The sequence below is a fragment of the Hetaerina americana genome, unplaced genomic scaffold (genome assembly GCF_022747635.1).
Source record: "Hetaerina americana unplaced genomic scaffold, ioHetAmer1.1.p SCAF_3, whole genome shotgun sequence".
Taxonomy (NCBI): Eukaryota; Metazoa; Arthropoda; class Insecta; order Odonata; family Calopterygidae; genus Hetaerina; species Hetaerina americana.
The window spans coordinates 87553676-87565380 of record NW_027286874.1 but is presented as its reverse complement, the minus strand read 5'-3'; the positions used below and the strand labels follow the sequence as shown (position 1 = coordinate 87565380).

At 35.2% G+C, this 11705-nt stretch overlaps 1 protein-coding gene across 1 annotated transcript; it reads right to left on the bottom strand.

The window, feature by feature from the left end:
* Positions 1-1137: 1137 nt before the first annotated feature.
* On the bottom strand, positions 1138-8507 carry LOC139690524 (uncharacterized). The gene is made up of 5 exons (XM_071587986.1): positions 8354-8507; positions 7938-8154; positions 6973-7252; positions 2651-2747; positions 1138-1924 (listed from the first exon to the last, which is right to left on the bottom strand). Exons 1-5 carry the CDS (start codon positions 8376-8378, stop codon positions 1782-1784), a joined length of 762 nt encoding a protein of 253 aa, XP_071444087.1. The 5' UTR covers positions 8379-8507; the 3' UTR covers positions 1138-1781.
* Positions 8508-11705: the final 3198 nt, after the last annotated feature.

The window sequence follows — 11705 nt, the reverse complement described above, 5'->3', positions numbered from 1 at the left end:
AGCCTCCTGTGAGGGCAAAATCAAACTCCTGTTCTAGATAAGGTTTTTCCAGCTCAGCATGACACTTGAGCAAAAATTGAAACTACATATAAATACTTTTATAAGAATCCAAAACTTATTTACTGATAAGAGGATTAAAACATGAAATTACACAGATTGTCTCTGCATTTCGGGGTCTCCATCCACGTTGGCTGTCTTTGGGCGATGACAGTTCTCCTGGCCATCCTGCCTACGTCTTCAGGTCAAAGGTATTCTATGAAGCTTTCTTGTCCGCTTTATATAGGGTTGGTAGTCAAGTACGGCACTCTACTTTGATTCCCATCATCCCTGTTGATGTTTTGTGGTCTTTTTAGGATTTCAAGTGCCTTGCGGATTTACCAGGGGAAATAGTCAAAACCAAAACTATATGGTAGCAGGACCAACACCAGTGAAACCAGTGCCATGCACTGTGAGTATGGGTAACTCAGTAGAATTTTCTCCAGGGTTAGATACCAAGCATTGGGAAAATTTAGGACAGTGGATGGGATGCTATTCAGGGAAAATATTGGGAATAGGAATCTAGAATAGAGTATCCCCCTGGACTCAAGTATTTTAGAGTGACAAGACATCAGACCCACGTTCCATTACTGCATCACCAACCACAAGTGTTTAAAGTGCCACGTGACAGCTCTGCTGGAATCACTTCTATGACAGTATGCTTGTTTCCGGGAGGAAGTATGGCCATAGCTTAGAAGTGAATTGATGGGACAATGATGTGATAAAGCACTAGGTTTGAACAAAATTCAGAATGCACACTTGTTGCCCGAGTTCACATGAGAAAATAAGGTAAACTGTATGTAAATTTATAAGAAAACTTGTAATTAAAATCATTTATTCTTCAAGCTTAGTAGAGTGGAGAATTATAGGTAGCTTGTCCACGCAAAACTTACCTCAAATGGTAGATTACTATTATAATAATATATTTCTGACAACATCCTTTCACATATTATCAAAAAAATCAGCATTTCACGAATAGACTAATTTGTTGTGCAAATGTTCCTTTTGTCAAAAAATTTGCGTCCCTAGTAAGTACATGCTTGCTATCCTCATGCACCACCATGTATTTTGGGCGTTAAATATAAAATAACCACAAAATCATATGTTACAAATTTTAATGAAAATTTCTTTGGACTTCAGAGGCTACATTTCATTTAAATCAATTTTTGTGAAAGACAAACTACATCACAATTCTAAACAACACACAAAAACTAATAAACAACGACATACAATATCAACCAATAGAGTTTGTTGAACAATAGCAATCTGGAAGCATGGATAAAAAGATATTCATGATTTAAAATATACCAGGAATGTTCACTTAAATCATTCAAATATATTACCAGGAAAGATAACAATGAGTGATGCACACCGAATAAGTCAAAATGATTATCTGTTGCATCAACAAAATAAAAGCAAACCAGTAAAACTGGGAGAATATGTATCTAAATTTATATACATATATCTTAATACCTAACTCAATATATAAGAAATGCAGCAGAGAGGAGAGTTCATTAAAATAATCCCTATAAAATAAATTTCTCAGAATTGAAATCCATTGATTAAATCTTATTGTATAAAATTCCTACCTCACATATGTCATAACTTGTTTGCTCAGAATATAGCAGCATTTGATTGAGATTGCACACGAGCACATTAAATAGGCAATTCAAGTCCAACATTAAATATTACAAAACAACTCTTTCATCAGCAAAACAGCCCCATGCACTACGGCCAGATTCATTTCACTCATTTCCTCCTGGTGGGGAACCAGCGGCGTGCAATATTGCACTGGGCCCAGAAATCCAGTCACGACAGCAATTGAAATGACTGGTCGAAATGGATGACAATAGGGACTCTGCATAATTCTTGTTTCCTTGACGAAGAGCTAAAAATTAAAACTTTGCATTAGACATTAGCATGAATGCCTGATATTAAGCACTTATGGGGAAATGAGCACAAAGGCATCAGTTAAGTGAATAAGTTAACACGCTCAAGAGAAAAAGAAGATTCATTTCTTATCATCTATTGATTAAGGAATATGAAAATATGTAAAAAAACATTTAAGCACTGGAGACTTTTCCATAACTGATTTTTTCTGAGGCTTTTCAATCTTTCGCAAAATTTTATTTAATTGTGACAATAAGTACCCTCCATGTCTTAAGAAACGTGGTCACTTTCTTCAATGAACCAAATGAATTTATGGGAACACTTTTCATTCAAAAATTTTAAGCAAAGAGTATTTCATTAAAAAAAATAAAATTTGGTAAAAAACAACAGCAACCATGTCATTTATCCAAGTTATGTTTTTTACACTAATGAAACTTGCCAAAATTTACAAGAATTTTGAGGGACAAGTATTTTACACCCATAATAATATAATTTTGGAAGGACTATATTTATTATATCTGGCCACAGTATCGCAAACAAACCTACAATAATTCTTAGCTGAGAACACAGGATTTGCTGCCATTATATTTTTATTGGAAAGTGATGGGTTAATGTATGCTAAAACAAAAACTTTACATCATGTAATGACTTGAAAAAGAAACAAAATTCGAACATCAAAATATTAAGGCATATTTACAAAAATTCACAGTAAAATATAACTCACCTACTGACAGTTGAAAAATTAAATCACAAACTTCTGGTGGCAGCTGATTCCCCCTCCACATGGTTTCCATCACTTGAAGAGATTGGCGGACTTCATCCTTTTTGCAAAATTCATAAACATAACCATCCCATTAAATGAGCTTCGAATCAAACATGTTTTCAGACAATATCAAAAGTACAACATTAGCACATATTCTGTTTGCATTATTTTTTTCGTGTCCGACCTTTTTTTCAAATCTCTATGATTGGAAGTATGTAGTAATGCACTCCTTAGTTCTGTTTAGCACAATGGATAAATGCTGTTTCAAGATTCAGCTTAAGTTTCAGGTGCAGCATTTTATTTTGCTGGCAAAATTTGGTACTAATTTAGCCCAACATTAAATACCGAGCAGCCAAATAGGAAATAGTATGGGTGGAATCAATGAAAATATGAAAACACAATGCCCTTAGTTCCCCAAAAGTGTTTACATAAGGGAATGAAAGAGATGCTAGTGAATGTGATTGGTAAATTTACTCATCATCCAATTGAATGGTATTGATTCAATGCGAATAATTTTCTACAACTAGACAGACATGGTACACCAAATCCATTCATAGACGTGTATGGTCTCAAGTGCCCAAAAAGTGATTCACACTAAAGAATAATTACAGTTCACATATATTTTGGTAAGCATTTTGGTTGGTACGATAAGTTTGTAAAACCAGTTCACTATTTTTATTTTTGCAATCTTTGTACCATTATTTTTATGGTCAACCAAAAACATTGTGTTTCACTATTGAATTAAACATATTTCCTAAAAACATAATTTGTTGCAGGAAATAGTGAGGAAGCAAGGCATTTATGATGCAAATGGGTGCTTTGGAATTCCACCATAATGTGCAATAACTTGCACAGACTGTCACATGTCTATCAAAAGAACACAAGGGTAAAATTATAAAACATTTCCAGGTTTTTCAGATCACAGTTTGCTATATTGTTAGTAGTTTTTTCTGAAATTCATAATATAGATAAATGTATTGAACCTTTCTACATAATTATTGTCAACTACATGTGTGTAGCTTATAGTCTTAGGTTCTTCTACTTTCTTCATAAAGAGAAGCATAATAATCATTTGACATCGATAACATTTTCTGTCCATTACTAGAAACAATTACATGATGAGAATAACAAAAAAAGGAGTGAACTGGCAGTCAGTCTAAAAGTTTGAAAGAATCACCAGTGGCTCATTAAAACACACAAGAGAGGGAAGGATGCTCCACAGCACTTCAATTAGAACTAATTTGCTGGTTAATAAACAGAAACATGTTGTCACCATAACAGCACAAGCATTCTAGGACACTTTAGTGATTTTTCAGGACATTTTAGGCTTTCCAGACCTTCAAAATTTATTTTTTATGTAGAAACCCATTGGAATCAGAATTTATTGTGAAACAAGATTCAATTTAAACAAGAACCACCAATCATCACAGATATTTGAAGCTGAATGAATTATTAAAGCCATTACTCTATGCTTTTATGTATATATGAAATGAATAGTGAAGAATGTTACCCGCTGCTTCTAAAATCACTCTCAAGATAACTTTGTTGAAAGTAGATAACCTTACTACAGAAACAAGTACAATGCAACTTGATTCTAATGACTTATACCTCCACCAAGTGTAAGCAAAGATTTTTGGGATGATATCATATCCTGTTGGGATGTACACAAGTTTCTCATCAGACAGCAGAAAAAACCATAGAGATTGTGTATTGATAATCCAGATAAGGGAAAGTGTACCTCATGGATTTCTGGGATTTGAGAACTAAATATATCTAGTGCTCTCAATTATTTTTAATGAAGAGTACAAAAAACTTGTGGATTTCATGAAAAATCTACCGAATGATTTCTTCTTGTAGTCTACAGTTATTTTGTGAAAGAGTCATTTTTCTATCTTCAAGATAAGATTTCACAAGATTAAACTTGATACCACTAATATAGTTATTATATTTTATTTATCTAGGAATCCTGATCGATAAAACATCCCTTGATAGTAGGATCCCATGTCACAACACCTCTTACTACCCTAACCTATCTTGCACGAAATTCTAGGTGGTAGAACTTTCTGAAAAGTCAAAGGTATCACAGGAAATGCCACCTCTTAATTCAAGCTTACATGTTTTTTGGATGCTGACCTTGGTATTACATAAACTCTTCCCTCCTCCATTGCATTGCATCTTCCAGTTACAGACTGTGGTTCACATTTTATCTTTCAATACCTCATTTACCATCTTTCCTTCAATGTGAAAAAATATTCCAGACTGCAGTTTCTGATATTTAATAATATTTTAAGTTCACCGTTTCTCGCCAATGTGGGAAAAGATTAGGAATTTTGGACGGCATGAATGGTAGCAGCAAGTAGGTAGAGCAGAAAAATGTTCCACTCTATGGTGAGGTGTGATGGTATGGAATGCTTGGAGTTATACAAGATACAAGTCCTTAGTCACAGGTATAAACAGCCTGCATCAACAGGTATAGAACTGTTAATAATAACAGCAATAACATCATAAGTAGTTGGTGGTTGTGTCCACATATGTATTACATAACAACGAAAGGGGCATGAAGGGTCCAGCAAAGGGAGACATGGCATGTAAAGGTGGGAGAGATTGCAGAAAGTGTGATGCTACAGGGAAAATGCCAAAATGTTGCGGTATAGTCATAAAAGATTCCAATAACACAGATAGCATGAAAATTTCAGCAACAGGAAGAATTGTTCACTGAATGAGCTGGAAATGCAGATCCAGTTTAAAAAAATGTTGACTCAGAATAAGCAGTAGAGTAGACAAGGGGCTAACAGCATTGTACAATCGTGCCATATTCCCCCATTTTACACTTTAACTTCAGATGGTAACAAGCTGCACTGCATTTATAACTTAAAATTAATCAGGTTTCACCATTCTTAGCCACTAACAGGTATTTTTTATGCCAATTTAAACATCACACAGCAATTTTATCATCAAATGACTCATTATGGTAATGTAACTTTTTAATTTGAAAATTTGACATAGCCTCCAACTTAAAAGAGGAGAACAATGGTAAAAACATGAGCCGATGGGCACCTTTACATACTCAACCTATTTTAATTACTCATTCTCTTTTAATCTCATGACAATAAATGGGTATTATTAGGTAATCTACCAGTTGAGGTAGGTTTTGGATGGACACAACTACCAAATAAATATATTGTTTCTCCTAAAAAAGACAACCCAAAATCCCACTCTACAACAGAACCCTCTCCATCCCTGTATACTTCCCTCTTTCATCCCATCCAACATCCTTATTCTATTCCTACCCCTTCCTTGTTTTCCTAACATTCTCCCCTCGATCAGTCGTTCAACATACCACAGCTGACCAATATGATTTTCATCCATTTTTCCAACCTCCCCATGATTTCTCCCAACAATCCCATCTCCGTCCCCACCATACCTCATTTGTTTCCCTTTCTGTCCACTTCAGCCTCTTCATCCTTCTCCACGCCCCATTTTAAAACCTCCAATCAACGCCTATCATCCTGCTTAAGTGACCATGTTTCTGTGCCATAAATAACTACGCTCCACATCGAAGTTTTGAAGAGCCTTTCCTTAACATTCTAATTCAAAGACCCTGTCATCAATTCCCACCGCCTTGTGAAAGCCTCTTTACCTAATGAAATTCTTCTCCTTACGTCACTACTTCATTGACCATTTTGGTCCAAAACACTTCTGAGATACAAACTGTTCCACCTGTTCTAGTTTTAGCCCTCCTATTTTAATGTTAAGCTTAGCCTTTCTATTTCTGGAGAACCCTGCATGACCTTTGTTTTATTTATATTGATTATCATCCCATATCTATTGCACTGAATTTCCATTTCACTGAGCTATGCTTGCAACCCCTTGACTAACTGACAAACTAGAGCTTGGTCATTAGCAAACCTAATTGATTTTACTAATTCCCTTCTGACTTTCAGTCCCATCTTCAGTTCTTTCCTTCTTCAATAAATATGTAAGTACAAAAGAATGTTAAACATATTCTCTTCCCAATGCATCAATAGATTTTTCATCATCCTGGTGCATGTTAAATGGAGAGAAGAAAGTATCTTGCATCAAAATAATTTGCCGACAACACTTTTCCAAAGTCCAGATATATCACTAATAAATATAATTTTCATCTTTGATTTTCAAAGCAATCAAAGACATTATGAATAGAAAAAGTGCTACATTCTATTAAGGGAATGGAAAGGGCTAACTTCCTTTAAGAAAAAAAGACCGGCCAAAACTATCTCAAAATAGTGGTTCAATTGACTCACCAACAAATGAGGTGACAAGGTGCTCATCATGGCATGGAGATTTTGAAGTGACTCTTCAAGCCTCATCATGGCTTCAGTCCCTATTCCAGAGTTGGCAGCTTGAACACTTGGTTGCTGATACTGGATGGGCTGGGCTTGCTCCACTACCCCACTTGACATGAAAGATGACTGAGGATTAGTGTTGGTTTGAGGGTATTGATCTGGCTGAGGCTGCTGAGGGTAATATGTCCCAGGAGAGGAAGGATAGTAATTATTTCCACCGGGAACTCCTTGCGTGCCACTGGAAAAAGGTAAATAAACCTCAATTTTCAATAATAACTCATGAAAAAAATATGACTACAATATTAACTTATCATTTATGCAAGCATATTAAAATAAATGTGACTAGGTATAGAAGACAAACAACAGCGAAGCTTAAGCAACACAGTTAGGACAAAACTGACCCAAAATATAAAAATTGAATAAATAACCATCAAAACTGTGTAAATAGATAGAAAAAGGTCAATTTGGACGGTATCCCTCAGACACTTGGATGAACAAATAAGACCAAAAATGAACTATTCACACAATTATAATAATTACGGGTAGTCAATAGCCTCCCCAATAGTTTGTTCCGCTGAAATCGATTACATAAGCAAAATATCTTCTAATAAAAAACAGAGAGTGTACACTCTTTTGAAATCAAAAGAGTAATCACTAAATCGAAGTGGAGGAACTAAAACAAGTACCAAGAGTTAACAGCAAACGTTTGCATTATATTGAGACATTAATATTTTATACCACCGTACATACATTCCGAAAAATAACAGGACCATTGGTCGACAAGAAGTCGGGCACCGCTCTTTACAATATTAAACTTAGTATTTCAAATATATATAAATACAAAATGGTTATTCATTGAATTTTATCAGCATTATATTTTTAAATGCTTCCGAGAGAATGCAGCCAAAGGAAAATGTCCTGACCTGTACATATAGCTTCCCTGAGAAGTCGACATGGTAGGCTGCATCGATGAGTTTTGCATAGGAGAATTCTGCATGGGGTAACCAGCTCCAACGTTCGATCCCATATTCGACCCATGAATTGGGAATGCAACCCTCTTATTCAAGAGTTTACCCCTTTTGTGACTCTGGTTAGTCTCCGAAAAATGAACAATTGGTGGGTCGTTCCACCCTCGGTCCTCTGCAACGGATAAAAATCACAATTCAAGAAATATATAATCATACAACAATATTAATTGGTCTCAAAAAAAAACAATTTAGTTATAAAACTGATTTTCAATACATATCACAGGTGACTCATGAATATGGTGTACCTAAACACCTGTATCGAACACTTCAATGAATTACAAAATAAATTGCTTTCTTGCTTTGAAACATACCTGGTTTTAACGCCATTCCTAACATTAACGTTCGAATTACGGCCTGTTTATTTTTTATTTACGAATTACTGACAACTCAAAACTACACATCAAAATAAATTGTCCAATTTCCGTACTGACGATTGCCAACCTGTACCAACCGATGCCAACTGGAATTTGGGACCGAGTTTCGATAGTGCTATGTTTAAATATGACGTCCGCAGAATCGGTCAGAATGAACTGAGAAATGAACTACTCAAAAAAAAGAACTGCTCTCTGATTGCTGATAGATGGCGTATGGACTACTGAGCGGATGGGCGCCAGGTTAAAATAATAATATGTTTATTTGATGGCATTTAACAATTTTGTTCATTAGTCTTATGGCCAAACTGCATGATTGAAACAGTAAAATAATGGCAAAAAATAGCTAATTACGTACAGTCATGAATTTTATGACGATTTATATGTTCCATATATTGGGAGATAATTGCAGAATATTAAAAAAATTAAATAACAGCATAATAATAAAACTAGTTTTCTCAATTATTCCTAGTATGACTTACTGGTATTCGTCATCCATTCCAAGATATTTTATAATATATAAAGATGAATTAAATAAATCGTAGCGGTTTCAATGCTTGTTCAGGTCCCGCATTGCAAGATACATTGGGAGATAATTTTGATAATTCCTATTAGAGAAAAGAACTTAAAAAAGAGTGCAGAATGACCCCTAAAGGTTATCAGACAGAGATCATCAGAAGACTTCCTTTTATTACTGAGTCTATTATGCAAGAAGAACATTCCAAAATGCTTTCTCCATGCTGAAAGAATAAGAAGATACTGTTCATCAGAAGAAGAAGCTATTAATCAGCTCTTTAGGACTCTTATGAGTTGTTCCTAAATTGATTTAAAGCTGAGTACCCTAATAATTTTTTTTAATCTTTCAGTTTCGATACCGAGATTGTTCACTTTGGAAATAAAGATTCCAAATCGGACATTTGAGAACTATTTAATATGGCCCAGCACAACCAATGCTTTTTACTTAATGGCCAACTTTTTGAGAGCCATTCTCTCATTCTTTTTATTTCTGTCACAAAAATTTAACTTACTTCCTTTTCTCCCAACCCATTCTCATTATTCCCCCATTGATTTTCTCATGTCAATATGCCATTTGGAGCGACATATTGACCACCCATGGCAGGACAGCTCATCCACTACACCTGTAGAACCCTTCTCATTTTAACCGTTCTCCCCCCTCTCTTTTTGACATGCTGGTCTCCTGTTGCTACGGATGAAAATTTGCCCATGCCGCCGTGTTGGTGAGAATTTTAGTGCATGCACTCTTAGGATTCCCTCCTAGTTAATGAGCTATTGTACTCTTCCCACTCGCCCCTCCTGTTTCCCATTACCACTGGCATCTCCCTCAACCACTTTAGCCCTTGCAAGCAGTCCATCAGCCTTTCCTCCCCCCCCCCCCCCCCACCACTTCCGCCCATTACCCGAACGCATCACTCCCACTACATCTACATAGTACCCCGCAAGCTACTGCAAAGGCATGTGTGTGTTAGGTCACCACCAGTGAAAGAGAATTAAACCACATGTAAAACAAACAAATTCGCGCAAATCTCCACCCACTTTAGCAAATGTGATATTCATGTGAAAACAGTTTTAACCTACAAGCATGCAAATACATTGACTATCAACTAACATACACATGCACCTACGAATATACCTTCTGTCTACCAGCATATAATCTTGTCCTGACTTGTAAATGGCATGTCTTTAATTATTCCATAGTGACTTTGTTTTCTTACTGTTATGATTCTTGATTGTCTAGGAAAAGAAAGAGTAATTGTATCTATCTGTACTGGAATCTATCTCACTTAACTTATCTTTGCGGTCTGGTCTGCCTAAATAGTGTTGGGCTATAATGATTCCTTTACTGTCATTGTGAAACTTGTTTTTTCTGAACCTTTCTTAGAGTCTAAGTCTCAATTGTTCTCTCCGCATCTCAAGTGGCTCTCAGTCTAACTCCCCTAAAAGGCCTACCAGACTCGTCTTTTAATTGTAACAATTTTTCACAAATCTGGTGCATTTTCTTTGAACTTTATCTAATGATAGAGTGTTGCTTCCCCATCAATCGGACGATTGAAGAAGGGTCGAACCCAATCACTCGAATATATCACTTAAAGGCAAATGTTTAATGATTTATTCAATTATTTCATCATGCATATAGGTATGCATATGTGTACGTGCACGAGTGTTTTTGAATATGAGCTTATATTTAATGAAATGTATGTATGATCTAATAGTTGGGCATTCTTCCTCTATCATCATGAAAACGTTAATGGGAAATTCGTCAATTATGCAATTATTTTAGATCATTTCTTTCCCTGTCTATATTTTTCCACATTTGAATGAAATGGCCATTTTTCGAGGGAACTAACCTGGAGAACTGTGTAAAAATTTACATGTTGTTCACATTTATTAAAAGAAATGAATTCTGGAATTATGTAACAAATCTAATTCCAGCTTTAATGATTGATATCGACACCTACTTTTCCTGGTGCCTGCCATTTATAACCTTTTCTGCAAACGACATATGACAAACTGTGATAGAAATATTGCTGCATTCTAGTTAACTAATATATTACTGGAGGGATTAGAATTCTTAAAATATTGGTATAATGGAGCAGAATCACATATTGTGGCTAAATACAATTTTGACATTTGTGAATTCCATCAATTTTACATATTGATATTAATGCACATGCAATGAAGTATGAATTAAGCTCTTGATAAACAATTGCCATAAATAGTAATAGCATATTCCTATATACAAATGTTTCTCTTTATTATTTCATGACTTTTCCTCCCATTTGCCATTATTAATGTTTTCATAAAAAAATTATGTTAAATAATTCTGTAATTAGAGAGTCATCAATCCACCCACATGCAATTGTAATCTCAATTTTCCATTTCTTTGTAAGCAAGTCAAGATATTTCTTGCTTTTTGAGAGTGATGAAAGCTCTCATCTTATGGTTGAGTTGATAAATAATTTTAACTTTTCTAGCTCAGATTTTTCACACCTGGTAAACAAAAAGTAATTATTTAGTGTAATTCATATTTCAGTTCATGGAAGAAATGATTTTGAATGAATTATGTTCACTTATTTATATAGCTTTCTTTACTTATTTTCAATCCAGCTTATTATAATTTTTCAAGCCGGTCTGGTGGCGGCGAATGGGTAAGCATTCTGACAAGAAGTCAGAATGCTTACACATTCATGGTTGGCCATGGTAGTGGCGGGGTAAACTCTTTGCCTACTAACCCAGAAGTCCCGGGTTCAATGCCTGCCTAGGTGGGTTTTTC

Coding starts and splice junctions, on each gene's coding strand:
- LOC139690524 (XM_071587986.1), bottom strand. CDS start 8,378: ATGTTAGGAATGGCGTTAAAACCAG. Junction 7,253..7,937: donor CAGGGAAGCTATATGTACAG/GTCAGGACATTT, acceptor ACCTTTTTCCAG/TGGCACGCAAGGAGTTCCCG. Junction 2,748..6,972: donor CCTTGTCACCTCATTTGTTG/GTGAGTCAATTG, acceptor TTTTGCAAAAAG/GATGAAGTCCGCCAATCTCT.